The sequence below is a fragment of the Chiroxiphia lanceolata genome, chromosome 2 (assembly GCF_009829145.1).
Source record: "Chiroxiphia lanceolata isolate bChiLan1 chromosome 2, bChiLan1.pri, whole genome shotgun sequence".
Classification (NCBI taxonomy): Eukaryota; Metazoa; Chordata; class Aves; order Passeriformes; family Pipridae; genus Chiroxiphia; species Chiroxiphia lanceolata.
Window position 1 is genome coordinate 94,156,824 of NC_045638.1, and position 19,292 is coordinate 94,176,115.

Here is a 19,292-nt window from a genome sequence, read left to right on the forward strand (position 1 = left end):
CTTGGCCTCTACTTCTAGTTATGTACTACCGAAACTGCAGCTGCTGCTGTTACCCCAAGGTCTGCTCTCAGTGCCAGAGTGGCAATGCTGTAAATATCCAGTTGTGAGGCATCAGTGTGAGCTCCATCCTGATTGCTGGCCTTGTGCTGCAGTAAGTGATCTCATCCTTGGGGAACTCCCAGGAGACAGGAAAGAAAACACCATCTAAAAAATTGTGTATCCTGGGATAGTGGGAGAACTGTGGATGTTTTAGCAGTTGATGTTAACTGCGGGAACTTTCCGCTACATTACATGGTCATGCCCTGTGGACATGATCCCTGCACACACTTGGCTGAGCAAGTGCATGGGATAGCACCACATGGTTCCAAGTACTGAGTTTCTTTCCCATATTGAAATAGCATATTGAAGCTGCTGGAGCACATTCACCTTGGAGTGTGTACCTCTCTGTTTACAGTGAGGCTTCTTGCTTTCATACCCACACCACCACCCTTCCCCTGTGTAGAGGAGCCTGTAGCTCAGCTGGTTTTCTTCTAACTCAGGAATTGGTAGCTGTATGCTTTGTGCTGTCAGAGCACAATCATTTACATAAGGTTGGTGGTTTTGGTTTTTCGTTGGTTTTGTTTTTGGTTTTTTGGGGTTTTTTTTTTTTGGGGGGGGGGTTGGTTTGTTGTGGGTTTTTTTTCCTGGAGGTTCTTGAAGACAGGACGGGTGTGAAGGACTTTGTCCCGCCAGGCAGCTAGATAAAGCACTCTGTGATTCAGCATTTATTGCACCCTACACAGATTCCTCTGTTATCATACCAATAGGAATGTGGGGCTAGAGGGGATCTCCTAGTCGTCATATTTCCCAGCAGTGACAAGCACTGAGTCATAAAGTCTCTCTTGTTAATTTATCACAGTCCATCTTAAGAGTCATTGGGAATTTTCTTGGCAGGTTATTCCAGAACCTCACTTTCACAGAAAGAAACTTGTTTCTCATTTGCAGCCCACATTTTTTCATAGCCTATTTTTGTCTACTTGTTCTCATGCCAGTGCTGTCTTCTAGTTAGTAGCTGTTCTTCCTTCCCGTTCTCCCAACCTACTCTCTTACATGCCGATGAAGAATGTGGCATTTTCTTCCCAGGATCCCTGGTCTACTTGGAGAAGAGACTCTCTGGTTTTAGTTCCCTCTAGCAGCTCATACCTACTCCTCTTTCAGTCTGCAGGGAGGGAGAGCCCTGGTTTGCCTTTGCAGCCATGTGAGGATGGCTGTATACACTGCTCCATGCTTCCAGCAGCAAAGGAGTCTGGCAAGAGTTTGGCAAGATGCTGGGACAGGATCATGCTCACCTTGGAAAAGAGAGCACATGAGAAGAAATAGTCATTGGTAGTCAGGACATCAGAAAGGCAGGCCAGAAGCAGGCAAAATTCCTGTAGGTCATCAGGAAGCTGAAATTTTCTCTGCAAGTCTGCAATGTCCCTGGGGTTCCCAGCACCCATTGGGTGCTAGATTTACCATCAGTATTTTAATATACTCACAGAAGAAGGCCTGACCATCCATGTTACTTTTCAACACACCTCCTGCAATTGCTGAGAGGTGCATCTGTGCCTGGCGAGTGTGGAAACCCTGAAAAGCTTTTACTTCTTAGAGCTTCCCATGGCTTAGAAAATCCATAATGACCTGAGTTCCTTAGAAAGCCCCTGGTACCTCTCAAGGGGTTCACAGGAAGGGAAAATGAAAGCTCACCCTCTGCAGTGTCCTGATGACATGATCCAACACAGGAATAGCATGGATGTTTTATTGGACAAGGTGAATATAATGAGCAAGGCACCCTTCTGGAGTTGTGTGCTGGTTTCCAGGCAATTGCATCTCGTATCTAACCCAAATGAGTCGGGTGATATTTCGAACCAAAGAGAACGGCAGGAATAATATTAGCTGATGCAATCGCACCTTGAATTTACAGCAGTGCTAGGCAGATCCATGAACAGTGGGATACTCTGTACATGATTACAGCAAATTCAAGCCCTTGTTTGAAAGCAGCTGGGTTTTAGCTGGGTTTTTTGGAACAGTCCTCAAATATAGGTGGTAGATAAATACTTCCTTTCCTCTGACAGGTGAATCTTTCATTTGAGGGTGAATTACACTTTGGCAAGATTAGTTTTTAATTTCCTCGCTATTACAGCCTTTTTCATGCCAGTAACAAAACTGCATTTAGTACTCTCCTGCTTCTGCAATCTGTTCTTCACAGCTCTCCGATGGTGAGGTCTTTTTCCTAGTTCTCCTAATACCTGATAGGAGCCTGCTGCAGTCAGTGGGAGAGGCAGACTCCCCTGTTCCTGGAAGCCCAGCATTACTGGGTACCTGCTGTGCCACAATACAAAACCCTGGGCTAAATACCACCTTCTGATGGAAAAAAAGCTCCCAGGCCTCACTGCCTTCAGCCACAGCTGCTTGAGGGCATCTGAATTAAGCCTTTAAAGCAGACAAACCCAACAACAACAAAGTGTACCCAAGGATGACACAGGGTCTAAATTACTTGAAGACAAAACTTGGGAGTCAAAAGCCTTGTCTCTTCTAATGACTGTTACGCTCATCTCAGAGAGAAAAACCATGGTCTCTTCTGTCTCTCACTGGCACCTGTCATTCAAGTGAACACAAGACCACCTCCCTGAGCTGCATCAAGGCTTCTTCACTGTATGTTTGCAAAACGGGCTCTGAGTGCTTCACCAGGAGGGCCTAAGAGACCAGTTGACCCATCAAAAAACAGGAAAACAAGAGCGGATGCTCCCAGATGGGCCCTGGTTAACTTCCTCAGATAGCAGGTCTTGGACATCAGTGAGAATCCCAAACGCCCTCTTGAAAAAGTGAGTAAGAGGCTGGAGAAGGTGGAGAAGGAGTTCAGAAAACAATCTGGGGTATCAACAGTGGAGACCAATGTTTCTGCTGTTGAATAATCTGTAGTTGCTGTATGTGGATGGTTTGTTCACAACAGCTGGTTTTAGTGAATTGAATACTTCTCTGCATGTTCATGCAGGGGTATGTGCCCTCACACAGAGGGAAAACATCTCACTTTCTCAGGATCATCCCACCGTTTGGAATAATTGGAATTTGACAATTGATTAGAGAGAGACAAGAACCCTGCTCCCCATCAGTAATCTAAGCATCTGCTGAAGCAAGTATGAGATTTCTACCACTAAGCAAAGATTTTCCTAGATAATGACAACATTAGGAACAACCCCACAAGCATGTGAGATACTTCTGGTAAAGCACTTAAATAAAAAAAATCCTCTTGCAGCTTTCCACTGGGAAAAATGAGTGCCCTGCCACGCATTCAGACCCTGGGCTGCAGGGGGGCCACAGTCCTATAAGGACGCCTCTATGCTGGACACAGCAGGGGCCTACTTATACTGCAGAATTGGGCTATCCTCCCCCTGATCCAGACAGCATCAATCTTACAGCAGCAGCAGGAGGTAAGGTAGGTTTTGCACTGACCACCTACCTTCTGGTACAGCTGGAAATCTAGGAACAATATCGTTTCCAACATTATTCATCGGGTTTCAAGACCGGTGCCAAGCTCTGCGCAGCCAACAGCTGAGCAACAGAGATTTCGTCTCTCCTTTTACAGGATTATTGTAAAATAATTTCCCTCCGTGACCAGTTTAGGCTATTCTAATGCACAGTCATAAATGAAACATTGACTTTTAAAGATCTTCCTACCCTTAGGGTGGCAGATGAAAGAACAGGTCACAGCTTTGTTCTGCCGCAACATGCCTGGAAGTGTTGAGAGACATGCTTTCATTACAGGGAAATTTCCACTGTCTCATTGGTTTTGCAAGTTTATAACCTACCTGTAGAGCATAAAACAAATGCTGGGCTGACCAAAACAGGTATAAGACATGGATTTGCTCATGCCATTCAGGCAGCAAGAGCTGTTCTGCTGATGTCTGTGTCTGTGGGAAAGAGCACAGCGATTTCCACCTCTAACACAAACCTTGTGGCTTTTTTTAGCAACTCAGCAAGCGTGCTCAAGCCCAGAATAACAGAAATTCCTTTAATAAACCTGAATATCATCTTTGTAAAACAATGTGATCACTGAAAGAGAAGTTCATGACACCCTGCTAAGAAGGATGTTGCTCAGATTAATTCAGCTGCTCAAGCAGATTGCTCCTTTAACACTGCCTATGACTTAAGTCCCCAGTATAATACCACTATTTTTATGACTCAGCAGTAACCAATGCAATAAATTAATTCAGGGGATGTTCCAGATAACAAGGAGTTTATCCTGCAGCAAAAAGGTCTCTAATGAAGAGTAAAATGTTAGAGGCCCAGAGTATGCAGCAATTAGCAGATTTTGATAATTGGTGAGAATAGGAATGAGAAAAACAAAGGTGAAAGGAAGTGAAATAGATTATGATTGCATTATCTAACAATTAACATTCCTATGCACAAGGATGCAGAATATCCCCTGAATTTAAAGGCTGCATAGCATTTCCTATAAAAATATCTTGGATTCACTTGCTTATAATTTTCTTAAAGCTTAAGCATTTACCAAAATTTTCATGCTGAGAGTGCTGAAAAGTTAAAATGAAAGTGATTCAGGACATTTCCAAGAAGAAGGCTAACAAAAATGCATTTGTCCCATTTCAACCATGTCTTAGTTTTTTGTCTGAGACACTTCATCTCCCCCACACCATACAAACTGGAAATCCACTTTCAATGGGTCTTGACAAAAGCCATCCAAACTGGATCATGCTTTATGGCTTTGAAAAATCACAAACCACAAATCACAAACCAGGTCTGTGGAAGCTTATTAGCACTTTGTGGAAAACAACCATCCCCAAATCATCCCTGGAAAGTCCACCCCAGCTGAGTCTGCTGGAGCACCCTGCACCTGGGCTGTGCACAGGTGGTGACCAAGCCCACCCCACCTGCCAGTCCTTGCCTCACCACTGAGAGAGAGTGCACTGAGCTGAGAGCAAAGTGGGGTTTGTCTCATTAAGGCGATCACCACCAGGCTGGCAGTGAAGCAGCATGGCAGAAGAAGTGGTTGTGAAATCCAGTTGTGGGAGAAAAGTGGTAAATCTGTTTGAAAAACCTGTGACTGGGGCTGGAATGGCTGGGGGCTGAGGTGGTGTAAGAGGGGAAGGCAGTGTGACTGGGGCAGAGGCAGGAAGATGGGGAGCATAATTTTCTGAGTTAACAGTGAACAGGGATAAGGATAGACAGAAGGATTAAGCCATCAAGGATTCAGGGTTTGAAAGCAGCTGTTGGGCAAAAAATGTGAGGGAGTAGGGGAAAGAGCAGAAGTGAAAAAAATGTGTGATAGCAGGACAAGCCAGGTGGCTGACAGGGGGACAGAGGCAGGGTATGGGCATGACTCAAGGTGGGATGCAATTAGTGGAGGCAAGGGTGGGGAGAGGAGAGACTTGACAACAGTGGGGCAGGGAGCAGAGGAGATAGCAAAGAAGCTGTTTGTTTTCAAGGGGCTGGAAAAAAACAGGGTTGGACAGAACATGGATGGAAACAAGCAAAAAGCTCCTGGTGTCACATACTGCTCTCCAGAGTTTGGAAGGGAACCCAGGCGTCCTTAGACTCTCATCTCACCTACTGCCAGCATGTGGATCTGAAAGACAAGCCTCTGGTGCTAGCTAGGAGCACAGCCATCCCTTCCTACTCCCACCCTAACTTTCACTAGTTGGAGTGGGCACAGTCACTTGGATTGCCTCTCCTGATCCCTGGAAGAGGTCTTCATGGTGAGTCTGTTACAAGGTTGTTAATGAACCCTGTGGATGTGCATATCATGGCATCCTTACTGAGTTGACTTTAAAACAAACTGACCGGGATCCTCAAAAACAGAAAACAGTAATCTGTGCCAAAATGGCTCTGAAATCAAGCATTCAGAAGTTACAGAAGGCTGAAATCAAAATAATGTGTGGAAACTTAATTTGGCTTAACTTTGGCATGTATGACTTTGTGGAAAAGAGGCCTGGAAGGGACCTCAAGGAGCCATGTGGGGACTCCAGTCCATCTCTTTCTCTCAAGGCAGAAACAATTATTCCTAGACGATTCTTGACAAATGTTTCTCTGATCTTTTTTTGTGAGACAGGCGTTAATTACATGATCACATATTTTTTTCTTAATGGCATCCTGCCTTAGTGCATAAAATATACTGGGACCATGCTGTGGAGGAGACTGGGAACGCAGCTGGAAAAAGGACAGGCTCATGGTTCAGCTTGTGTACTGCTGCCCTGGAGAGCTGCCTGTGCTTCAGAGTTCTTGGGTGGTCATATAAATCAGACTTCTCCTGGATGGTCATTAATTGTGTTTTCTCCCTTTTCTGGGTGCACAGTTTGAAAATACTGCTTCTGATTTATGTGTCCGTGCTTGGTACTTTGTTTTGATACACTGTTAGGGCTTTTATTTTACCACCACCACCCCAACTGCCCAGACCATGTGGCACTGGTTCCCATAGACTGGGAAATAAAACTGAAGTTCCTCTGCACCTTGTTCAGCACTGGCTGTAATATGTCACTCATCTCCCACTTCCCATCTGACCCTGCCTTGTGCACTCTGTCAGCTTCCATCTCCCCAGACCTTGCTTATTTTGCTGAAAGCATGTGTACAGAATGATGATTCCCAGATCCTTTATGTTTTTTACGGACAATTCCTCTAACTATTTTGTTAAGTTCAGGTTTCTCCATAACCACCCCATCCTCTGAAGTATATGCATTCAGTGCAATTAATTACACAAGTAATGTCTATAATTACCTCAGGGAAAAATCAGTGAAACATCTAAGAACTGAGAGCATACAGGATACTAGGAACTACTGTAGTGGATGACAGAATCGTCACAGGATAGCAGAGGATGGAAGGGACCTCTGGAGATCACCTGGTTCAACATCCTCTTATTCACGGAGTTTAGCTACACCCAGTTACCCAGGACCATGTCCAGTTGGGTTTTGTATATTTCCAGAGATAGAATCATAGAATGATTTAGGTTGGAAGGAACCTTAAAGATCATCTAGTTCTAACTCCACTGTCACAGGCAGGGACACATCCCACTAGACCATCTTGCTCAAGGCTCCATCCAACCCAGCCTTGAACTTGTCCTCCACAACTTCTCTGGGCAACCTGCTCCAGTCTTTGACTACCCCCACAGTAAAAAGGGTGTTACCCCCACAGTAAAAAGGGTGTTTTCTGGTATTCAGGTAGAGTTTCATGTGTTTTAAATAGTGCCTACTGCATCCTGATCTGTCAGCGGGCACCCATCTCCCTCCTCGTCATTCCCTTCCACCATATATTTATACACATTGGTGACAGTCCCCTGAGCATTTTGTCCTCTAGGCTGAACATTCCCAGCTTTCTGTGTCTTCCCTCATATGAGAGATGCTGCAGTCCCTTAATCATCTTTTTGGTCTTTTGCTGAAGTCACTCCAGTAAGTCCCTCTCTTTCTTGCACTGGGGAGCCCAGAACAGGGCAAAGGCGCCCTTACCAGTGCTGGGTAGAGGGAAAGATCACCTCTCTTGACCTACTGACAATGCTTTTCCTGATGCAGCCTGGGATGTTGCTGTCTGTCTTTTCTGTAAGGGCACACTGCTGGCTCATGGCCAGCTTCATGTCCTCCAGAACCCCTCAGGTCATCCTTTGCAGAGCCCCCAGCCTGTACAGCATGGGGTTATTCTTCCCCAGGTGCAGGACTTTGCATTTCCCTTTGTTCATCTTCATGCTATTCCTCTCTGACCAATTGTCCAGCCTGTCCAGGTTGCTCTGGATGGCAGCACACCATCTGGTGTGTCAGCTCCTCCCGGCTTTGTGTAATCTGTAAAATTGCCAAAGGTGTACTCTGCTGCCAAATCATCCAGCTCATTAATGAAGATGTTAAACAGTATAAGACCTAGTAACAGGATATACCACTAGTGACTGGCCTCTAGCTGGACTTTGTGCCACTGACCATGACACTCTGGGCCCGGCCATTCAGCCATTTTGGGATCCACCTCACAGTCCACTTATGTAACCCGTACTTTGTCAGGTTGTCTATGGGGATGTTATGGGAGACAGTGTCAAAAGCCTCACACTAAACTCAGTGCAAACAACATCGTTGCTCACCTCTCATTCACCAAGCCAGGTTTTGTGCTGTGAAAGGTTGGTTGGGCTGGATTTCCCCTTTATAAACCCATGCTGACTACACTTGATACCCTCCTTGTTCTTCATGTATTTGGAAATAGTTTCCATGATTTTTTGCTCCATTGTCTTTTTAGGGATTGAAGTGAGGCTGACCAGACTGTAATTTCCCAGATCCTCCTTCTTGACCTTATTGAAGATAGGAGTGATATTTGGCTTTCTTCCAGGCCTCAGGAACCTCTCCTGATCACTGTGCTCTTTCAAAGAATGGCTTTGGAATTAAATTATTCAGCTTCCTCAGCACTTTTGGGTCCCTTGCTCAGGGGCCTGGCATTGTTGAAGGACATTCTCACCAGTAAGGCTTCCTTCTGGGTCACCTTCCCGTTTCCCTCTTTTGTACATTTCCTTTTTATGTCAGAATTTAGTCAAGATGTCCATGCTCATCCACGCACGCCTTCTACCACTTTTGCTTGATTTTCTTCTTGTCAGGATGAACCACTCTTGAACTTTGAGGAGATGATCCTTGATTGTCAAACAGCTCAACCCTTGGTTTCTAGTTCAATATCTTTCTCCTGATTGTGATCAGGGCAAGATGTTTCAGAACATTTTATAATTGTTCCCATATGTCCATACTTAAAGAGTGATTTGAATTCAAATAGCATGTTTCATACCCTTTACCAAAAATGGGGTTCAGAACTACATATTTCAGGCGCCAGTATTATCCAGGTTCTTGCCTGTAGGTGATATCCTGCATCAGTGACTTTCAGAGTCCAGTTAGAAATATAACTGTCTTCCTGTCACCTAGTGGGAGGCTTCTTACCCCAGGGGCCACTTACTAGGCAGGTCTTTCTAGGGTCCCTCCACAGGTGTGGAGAAGAGAGAGACTCCTTTAGGGGAAGTTTAAGGGCAACCCCACTTGAGAACTAGAATCATCTCCTGGAGAAGTCACCTTCCAGTGACTAGAAGACAAGTCTACTTTAAATACATGGGATATACAATAACTGCTTAATTCAAAAATACTTCCTTCTACTGCTTTTGAAAGTGCCGCCTTTCCCACTAATTGCATTGTCCCCTTGCTCCCATGCTATGAGGCAAAGAGAATGTCCTTTTGAACTCAGAATGACATCATCAGCTTGATATGGCTTAAATCCAGTCCAATTAAAAATACATAAATGTGGCACTTCCCTTAAGTCAGATGTCCCGAAATGACTCCTTTATAAAAAGGCATTGTTAATCCTACCAGGCCTTTTTTGCTTTCAGGCTCTTTTCTTAGGGGTCATTTGGAGATTGCTGCTCCAATCACGCTAACCTGGGTTAAGCTCACCCATTTCCTTTCTGTGTCCTTACATGCCTACTCATTGTTGCCTGTTAAGTTCAGCCTTGCTCAGGCTGCTGGCTTGTAGCCTCTGCGGGGTCTGAGAGGAATGCTCATCCAAGTCTTGCAGAACAGCATGTGAGCGGCTGGGCTCGATCAGGAGATAAGCTTTGCTGACCATTAGCAAAACAATGGACTGTACGCTCAGTGCTGCTAAATGCACAAAATAAACAGGGAGGGGGGAAAAAATAGGTTGCTCTGAGCAACAATCGGGTCACAAAATGTTCAGGAGGAAATGAGATTCTGGAAAAGATTTGTTGTTTTATTTTTTTTAGTAATGGAATTGTTTCCATTGATTTCTAGGGCTTTTTAGTGCTTTCATGCTACTGGTTTCTTGTCTCCAGCCAGTTAGATCTTGCTGCCTGATCCTGAATATTGCCTTTTAGAAAGGCTTTTGAATTATGTCTAATAGGCTGAAGAAAAAGCAACATGGGTTGTTAGTCTGATCAAATTAGGAGGTGTGCTCTCTTATACAGAGTGTAAAAGATTTTGCCATGTCAAGCAGTCTACAGGGAATTAGGGGAAATAGGCATGCTTTATGGGAACACTCAGGACTCATGTTTTAAAGACACAGTGGTGAGTCTTTCCTGTTGTTTTCTGTGCCTACCTTTAAGCTTTGTGTTGGCAAACCGTCTAACCTGTCCACATATTTGCTAATTTTTTATATTGGATAATTCAGTTCCAATGCCATATTTTCCCAGATGTTTTAGAGATCTGGGAGAGAGCTCTCCTTTTAAAAACAGCTGTGTCTCCATCTCAGGGCAAGGACAGCTGTCAACACCAGATGTACAGTGCAAGATGCAGCAACAATTAGTAACCATTTGCCAGCCAAAGATGAAGGAAGTAGTGTGCGATGGTGATTAGTGAGCAGCCAGGGACAGGGATCATTAAATCAATTAGAGTGCTTGGCAAAAACTCAATGAACAAAATGAAAATACTGTTACATTTTTGGCCACTTCATAATTAGCTTTGCATTTTCTCCCAGGTTGTCTGAGGAGAATCGCCGCCTTTAATTCCAGGCTGCAAACTAAAGATCCCCAGTTCATAGGCAGGACATACAACAACAGTGCAAGCTCACTGCTGTAGCTGATGTATGTAGAACAACCAAGGTTTCATAGCTCTATTCAGCCATTTTGCTCTGCCTTGTGTATTGCATCCCTCTCTGCAGACATACCATACTCCCCACGGTTTGCCTTGTGGATATCAAGACCTGCTCTAACTCACCAAGCACTATCGTCCTTTTCCTCCCTCACAGAGTTGGCTGTCCTGGGGAGACCTGTACCCATGGAATTATTTTCAGCCAGGGTAAAAACAGCTGCAACAGCAAGAGCATTTCATTGCAGTTAAGGATGGTAATTTCTGTCTGCAGGGAGGCCTTCCAGCGAGGACAGCACGTCAGCCAGGCTTCACCAGGCGTACTGCTGCGTTCTTTGCTTCTTTGGTGATGTAAATGTCTATTTCCAACAGCCTTTTCTCCTTCTGTTGGCACCTTGCACGATGTGCATTGCTTTCTTTCCAAAAACTATTTCAATAGGAACTAGTGAACCCTCTTCCTGCATTTGTGAAAAGGCACAATAAACCTCATCACCCTGCTGCAACATCCCCCAGCTATCTGAAGGAGGAAGCAGAGAAAAATCTCCTTTGTTAGCTGTTTTGCCTGGCTCCCTGTACAACTTTTAGGTCACTGTGACAACTTGGAAACCCAGCCTGGGTCTTCTCCCTTGGCATGCCTCTCCCATACATCTACCAAGATCCAGCTAAAGAGTAGTCCTAGTCCCAGGGCTCCACTTAAGGCTTCCTAGCCCTACATGATTTTCTTGAAAGAACTGAAGGCCTCAGGAGTTAGGCTGGCTTTCACTCTCTTTTCTTTAAAAGTCTCCTCAACAGCCAGTTTGGAAGTTGACTGGGGAGGCAAGGTAATAGTAAGCATGGGACACTCATGGGCCCTTCCATCAATACTGTAGTACAGAGAGAGCAAATGGATGTCAGTCTTGGGCTGCTTGACTGAATCTAACGTGAGCAAGATGATACACACAGAAGAGTCCAATAATTTTTCTAATTTGAATCCTTTCAGATGTCTAAGGAAGTGGGCAAAAATTTTGCTTTCCAGAAAGCAAAAGTCTTGTCAAAAGCTCATTAGACTGACAGAGCTTCTCACGCTCTGGACAACATGGTTTTCCAGGGTTATTTATGAAGAGGGTGTGGTCAGACAAATGCTGGGGCAAGGGAAACCATCAAACTGAACAAGATGTTCTCCTGGCACAATGGGAAACCTGATGCCTCTGTCAAGAGCCAGTGGATAGAACCAACCTTAAACCTGTGCAGAACAACAGCAGGGAGGACTTAATTCCACAGAAGGATGCATTTTCCTGCTTACGGAGTCACTGGCATTTTTCAAGTGTCGCAATATTGCCATGAACGTGTATTTGGTGTCTCTGCTCATTCAACTCCTCAGCAAATTTGGAATACGGAAGTTGTCTGTAACTTCTGCTACATTAACCTGTTGAGACCACTTGGCTTTATCAGTTTTGGCAAACTTACCTGGAGTCGTGCAAGGCCTAGGTGCACCTACGCACATCCAGATCAGCAAAACATCAGCTGTCCTCTGAAGCAATTGTTGGTGATGACATATTTTGTGACAGGAAATGATTGCAAAATACTGGGTTCTCTGGATTAAAACCTTCTGTCCTGCTCAGAAACATGGATACAACTGGTACATTCTAAACATAGATTCCTTCGGATTTTGTTCTGGGACAAAAATCAAAACCACTTTTCAGGATTTATTGTTTAATCATTAACGCCTGGGCACTCAGTAAATTTGTTACTGTTACAATCTCTGATTTTCCACTGGAAAAAAAAGCAAAGTTAAAGTTCAACCATTAATATTGAGTTTGCCCATGCCACTCAAACAAGGGACAAGCCATTACAATATCTCACTAAATTGCTCTGTGGGTAATTGCCCTGGCAATATTAAGGAATTAGATACAAGACTGGTAGATCCATTAATATAGTTTTGATTCACTAGTGCAGTAAAGTTCAAAACAGCCTTGAATGATTGCATCCTTATCAGGCTAGAGGAGGTAGCCCTGTTGCCATGACTTTTGGTGGAATGACCCAGCAAGAGCTGCAAGGTAATCAAACACACAATATTCCTACTGATCATCCAAAAAGGAAGCAATGGAGAAAGAAAAAGCAGGAGTTCCCTGTGGAGGAACATGTCTATTGGTTCATGTTGGAGCAGACCTATTCAGATTGAAGTTTATGGGGGTCTATGAAATGTAAATAGACAAATGAAAATGCCCAAACAAACAAACAAAAAGCCTCCCCTCCTCTTCTACTGAGCTCCTTAAAGCTTTGTTCTACCCAGAAATTGTACCAGTTTTCCAATTCACTGCCACCTTATGGCATTTCAGAGAGACAACACTTCAGTAATTTCTATCAGACACTTCACATTTTCAGGCAGCCTCCCTGGGAACTTGGATGTTACAGAAACAGGGAAGCTGTAAAAGTGCCCCATGCATCCAGATTTGGAACAATATTAATGCCTGAGGTGCTGGGTTATAACAGCTTGTGAAAACTGATCATCAAAACGTCAATTCTATTTATATTTGCAGATTCTAAACAGAGGTCATTTCATCAGCCAAGGGGACAAAATAAATATGGAGTTTTCAATGTTGTCAAAAGAGAATCTTTCAGTCTAAAAAAGCAACCAGCTCACTCATGACTCTCAAAAATGATTTTAATTGTCAGTCAGTCCATTTTTGAAATTGAGGATGAAAGCTTAACAGATACCCTTATTGTGTGTTTAGGGTTTTTCTGCAAGTAGTCTTAGCTAAGGAAACAATCTATGAAAAGACTAACAGAAATTGGAGATGCTTTATAGTTTCTTATCCCTTCAAATACATAATAATCCTCCTTTAAAGCACACTTGTGTGGTTTCCTGGTGGATGAGAAGATGCTATGACTTGAATGGACAGGCTTTGGAGACTTGGCTGGTTAATTATAACTTGGAAATATGGCCAAGATTGCCTAATACGAAATATTGCAGCTGTGATTTTTGTAATATGCATTCCCCAAATGGATGGATAGATTTGGTATTCAGAAAAGTGTCATTAGCAGCAACCAAGTTGTGGTTTTGATTGGTTCGGTACTGAAGAGGAAAGTGGGTGATTTTAGGGAAGGGCTATACTAGATACAGGAGGACAAGCACAAAGTTGTTTTCCTGAAGTAACCTTGTTCTCTGTAAGTGAATGAAGCTGATTTCCCATTTTTATTATCAGGTTGTAGACTCGTTTCAAAGCTTTAAGGGACATTTTTCAAATGGACACTATCAGTATAAATTATGCATTGGTCTGATTCTTATTTACCACTGTTATGAGTAACAGCAAATGCTAAAAAGCAAAGAGCTCACCCTTCCCCACCTGCTGTTTTTCAGTGCCAACTGTTTTAAGAAACAAAGCTCGGCTGTCTCTTCTAAGTCAGTTCTGCTGTTTACGTAGTTGTTTGAAAGAACTTCGTCAGAAAGTAAGAAAATGTGACTTGTGTTAGTGTTTTGATGCTCAAGGCCAGAAAAAATAATTTCAAGCTCATGACTGGAATGCCTGGTGGTGCATTTCAGGTAGAAGAGAGCTGGCCACTGCCTGGTTGCATATTTGTCTTTTTTATGTAAGAATGCTCCTCAGGGAACTAACCCAATCTGTAGCCCTAATTTTTAACAACAGCTCTACCAAATAAGAGAGAAAATGTAATTTTCACTGTTGGCAGTTTATTGAAAGTGTGTCTCAGCAATGTTTGACACAGTGGTGTCTCAGAGGGGGGGCTGGAATGATGAGTACAGTAGGGTGGCTTGGGGTGGCTGCAGTACCACTTTGATGTAGTGACTTCAGACCGTCTCTTTTAGCCCTTGTTAGGGAACACCACTCTCACCTGCCAGGTTCCCAGCTGCACAGGTAGATCATGAAGAATCAAACCTTAAATGACCTCATGGTCTTTGTAGTAGGTAAAACCATTCATCATTTAGGAGGCAGGAAAAAAGGCTTCCAGAAAACCAAGCAGCCTGGGGCAAGCAAAATGCTGAACAGGACCATTTTGAGAGATGGGATTTGTTTTCTGCTTTGGAAAACAGCTCTTATAAAGGATAAATTTTAGCTGCCTTTGGCCAGGTCTTTGTTTGCTCACATAGCAATGGTGTTCAGAAGGGGGTTAGAAAAAAAGGAAATCTCGCAATATTTTGATGCCTTGAAAAGAGAACAGCAGCTTTTAGTTAGTCTCCAACACTGGCAAAATATGCTTCTGCTAGCCCAAGTTATTTTGTTTGTGGTATAAACTGTTCTGGCAAGAGCACTTTTTCTTTTAATGGCATAAGCAAGTGGTGCTCAATTTTTGCTGAGGTCTGCTGAGTAATTTTACTGAGGTCAGAGCATGCAGCAGTTCTCCAGCGCCTGCTTTGCCAGGGCTGAGAACTAGTGCCCCCGGGGATACTTCAGAGAAGCCCTGAAGAAGTACAAGGTCTTCCAGAACCTGGAACTTGGCATGCCTGGAACTCTGGCCAGGGCCAAGCTCGATCTACCCACGGTGGCGGCAAGGCCTGGCCATGAGGGTGTTTAGTGGCTCCAATACAAACTGTGTTTGCTGTCAGGAGGTTTCGCTGTTAACAGCTGAATTGGGAGAACTTTCTAAGAGAGCCTCGATCTCCTTTCCCCCGTTCAGCACAGCTTCTGCAGAATCCAGGGGTTGCCATCAATTCATGTGCCACGTCCATGGCTGTTCCCCCCCAGACACACCACAGGCCTAAGGGTGACTCGAGATCCCACAGGAAACACGGAGAGGGACTGCTTACAGGGGCGTGTAGCAAGAGGACAAGGGGAATGGCTTCAAACTGAAAGCGAGTAAGTTTAGTTTAGATCTTAGGAAGAAGTTTACTGTGAGGGTGGTGAGGCACTAGAACAGGTTGCCCAAAGCAGGTGTGGATGCCCCGTCCCTGGAAGTGTTCAAAGGCCAGGCTGGATGAGGCTTGGAGCGACGTGGTCTAGTCGAAAGTGTCCCTGCCCATGGAGCGGGGGCTGGAACTGGATGGTCCAACCCATCCTGTGATTCTGCGACAGCACCGTGCGCGTCAGCGCCATTGTCTTTCACAGCTCGACGAAGCAGGGCCGCGGCACCTCGGTGCCTGACGGATTTTAGGCACAACTCCCGCACAACTCCTCTGTGGCCCCATTCGCGCTGCCCCAGGCGCGCTCCCGGCGGGCCTGCCCGCGAGGTCGCGCCCGAGGGGCGGTGTCCGCTCGCGCTGCCGGCCGCGCATGCGCGGCGCTGCCCCGGCCCCCGCAGAGGTGAGCGGCCGTGCCCCGGCGGGAGCGGCCGCGCCCGCGCGCACCGCCATTGGCCCGCGGCGGGCGGCCTCATCGCCGCAAGCCAATCGCCGCGCTCCGCCGCGGGAGCCAATGGCAGCCCGCGGCCGCGCTCCGCCCCGGGCTGCGGCTCGGAGCCGTCCCAGAGACGTGTGACGGAGCCACCGCGGTCGCTCATTGGCTGTCCTGCCCCGGCCCCGCTCGGGTTGGCCCTGCGATAGCCGGAAGGGAGCCCGCCTTGCTATTGGCTGCCCGGCCGCGCTGCTAGGGCGGCGGCGGCGCGCTCCCATTGGCTGTCCGCCCCGCTTCGGGGAGCATCGGCCGCGCCCGCGGCGGCGCCGTGATTGGTCACGACCCGTTACGGGCACTCCCGTAACGGCCCCGCGATTGGTCCCGAGCGGGCTCGGGCGTTTCCGTGCGGGCCTCGGGCCGGGGCTCGCGGGCGCGCCGGGGCTGCTCGGCCGGGTATTCACAGACGGCGCTTACGGCCGTTCCGCAGCGTGGGGCGGCGGCAGCCACGGGCGGCTGCGCGGCTTTGGCGCACGCACAGAGCGCAGCGGCGGGAGCCCGGCACGCAGCGGAGGCAGCAGCGGGGACAAAGGGACCGATCGGCAGGAACGGGGAGGGGGGCCCGGCGGGAGGCTTCAGCCGGGCGCGCGAGTCCTACGTCCCTTGGGCGCCTCGGGAAGCAGCAGCAGCCGCAGCAGCAGCCGCAGCAGCAGCAACCGCCGCCGCCGCCAGCGCTCTGAAGCCGGGCTGAAAGACGAGCAGGGGAGCCGCCGCCGCCGTCATGGCTTGTGTCGCCGCCGCCGGTCGCCGCCCGCAGTGCAGCGTGCCCAGCCTGAGCCGCCGCCAGGTGCCCGTGCGGGCGCAATGAGCAGCGTGGCCACCGGAGCCACCGCCACCACAGCGCCGCACTGAGCAGCAGCGTCAGCGAGCAGCGAGGCCGCCCGGACCGCCTCACCCCCCTCCGCGCGCCGCGGATCCCGCCGCCGCCGCCGGATCCTATTGCGAGCAGTAGCCTCATCGCCTCCGCTCGGCGGTACCCTCGGGATCCCTCCGCCGGGGGAGAAAAAAATAGTCCCGTTGCCTGCCGCCTCCCTCAGAGGCGAGGGGGAAGGAGAGGAGCGGGGACGGGGGAGGGAAGAGGAGGAAGAAGAAGAAGAAAGGAAAAAAAAAGGAAAGAGATAAAATAAAAGGAGAGAAGCGCGGCGGCGGGATCGGAGGAGCCGGGCCGCGAGCCTCCGCCCCATGTGACTGGCGCCCGGGGTGGGGGCAGCGAGGCCCAGTGAACCCACCTCGCTCGGGAGCGGCGCCGGGGGGAGGCGGCTCTCGGACCCACCGGCGCGGCCGGGAAGGATGGTCGTGTGAGGAGCGGGCGGCGCGAGGAGGAGCAGGAGGAGGCAGGAGAAGAAGCAGCAGCCGCCGGGCGACAGAGACCGAGAGGGGAGGGGGCTTCCCCGGGGGGGGAAGGGGGGGGTCCCGGCGTTTCATGTGGCGCGTCCCGCCCGTCTCCTGCAGCTGAGCGACCGAGGGAGCGGCAGGCGGGCCCGCCGGGGCGAGGCGGAGGGCGAAGGCAGGAAGAGGAGAGAGGTGATCGCCGTCGGGGCAGAGCGGGGGAGACCATGTCCGGGCGGCCCAGGACCACCTCCTTCGCGGAGAGCTGCAAGCCGGTGCAGCAGCCCTCGGCCTTCGGCAGCATGAAAGTCAGCCGTGAGTATCGTGCCCCCCTCGGATCGGGCGGTGAGGGCCGCGGGGGCTCCCCCCGCCCTTCGCCCGGGCGGGGAGCGGCGAAGGCAGCCCGGCCCCAGCCCCGGCGGCTCCTTTCTCTCCCCTTCCCCCCCCATTAACCTTGAATAGGCGCACGCCGCCGCTCCGTGCGGGGCCTGCTGGACGGAAAATCCCGGTGGGTTTGTCCTCGTCCTTAGCTCCTGGTCGCTGCCAGCGGCCTCTGGCTCGTTAAAAAGCCATTTTTTTACCCCCTTTGTGAAACGGATTGAGCGCTCCGTAGCCTGTATTTCCTTTTTATTCCCCACCACCACCTCCTCCTCCCTCGAAAGGAGGAAACGAATTGCAGGCACACAGGTATGACCGTGACATTCACGTTCATTATGTGCGCTTTTTTTTTTTTTTTTTTTTTTTTTTTTTTTTTTTAAGCTCTCTTGGCTTTGAAGGGGAGAGAGCATGGAAGGTTTTTCCATGCACCCGTAGATCGGGTGTGAGCACCTTTTAGTCCAGCCCATAAAAGAAAAAAAAAAAAAGGGAGGGGGAGGGGATCTTACAAAAGGTGTCTCTAATATCCTCCAGGCTCTGGTAAAATACTCAGTAGAAGGGATGAGAAAATGGTTATTTTGAAATAACTAGTCTGTTGGCTCACATGTCAAGCTCGGCGTTCCTTCTCCGATTTTCTGATCAGAGGAATATTTTTAATAATGAGGCCTGTGTTTTATTCTGCACAGGCATGTCAGAAATTGTCCTTAATGTGTGCCCATCTTTCGTATTTTAGCTGGTGGGGTTAGCTGGGGTATGTGAATTGAAAATATATATTAAATCCGAACAAATGTACGTTGTGAATACAAAAAGGCCCTGTTCTGAGCCGCTAAAGATCGGCTATGTGCTTAGGGAATTTCTTAACTCCGGATTTGAATATGTTCACATTAACAACTGAATTGTTCTTCCGGATTCATATTAACAGTGTAGTTTTCAGAGATACTTTCCTTTTTCTTGCGGAAATGCAGGGTGACATCTTTATGGGACCGGGAATGCTCGACATGCATTGCCATTCGATTGATCTATTTGATACTCGTGTGCAGCCACACCTGACATGGCTCTGTGGGAGCGTGCCTGCATCTATCACATAGTTTATGCGTTTCGTGCCAAAGGGCTGTGAGACTGTGAGCTTTTTGACAGATCGGAAATCTTGATGTTTTTCTGCACTGAAATGTCTTCCACTGCGGTTGAGGCTTTGAAGAGAGCATTTGGCTCAGGGGCCTGTAGTCCACCTTGTATCTGCATGATCAGTGTGCCAGCAGCACTTCAGAAAGCATGGGTGCAGTTAACCCATATTAGCAGCATGAGAGCATGTGTTTGATCCGCTCCAGCATTAGCATTTATTAGGACTACTGATTTGTACCGGGAAAAAACATTGGTGACTCCATTTTAATTTATTGCTTTACTTTGTATGCCTGTGGAATGGAAAGCAGGTCTTGTTGATCAGTATTTCTGCAGGTGGCAAGCGAGACCTCAACCTGTCATGCTCAGCAACTAAATTTGTCTTATTCAGGCACTGCAGTTTGATTCTTGAAAGGTCATTGATGCTTCTTTCCCGTTTATTTTGAGGTCAGAGACTACACAGATGTTTGCCTGTGAAGAGGGTGCTAACTGATGCAGACTTACAAGTTTGCAAATATGATTCAATCCCAAGTGTATAACACTGAGGGAGAAACAAAGGCCGTAGCATAAAGTG

The 19,292-nt window shown here is 47.5% G+C and overlaps 1 protein-coding gene across 2 annotated transcripts in view; it reads left to right on the forward strand.

Annotated features, from left to right (window-relative positions):
• Positions 1-17,313: 17,313 nt before the first annotated feature.
• Positions 17,314-19,292, forward strand: part of GSK3B (glycogen synthase kinase 3 beta) — a 153,294-nt gene continuing 151,315 nt past the window's right edge. The window contains exon 1 of one of the 2 annotated variants that reach the window (XM_032681081.1): positions 17,314-17,539. In XM_032681081.1, the coding sequence (XP_032536972.1) occupies positions 17,452-17,539 (88 nt within the window). In that variant the 5' untranslated portion in view covers positions 17,314-17,451. The remainder of the gene's footprint in view (positions 17,540-19,292) is intronic. The other variant, XM_032681082.1, reaches the window with a different exon arrangement.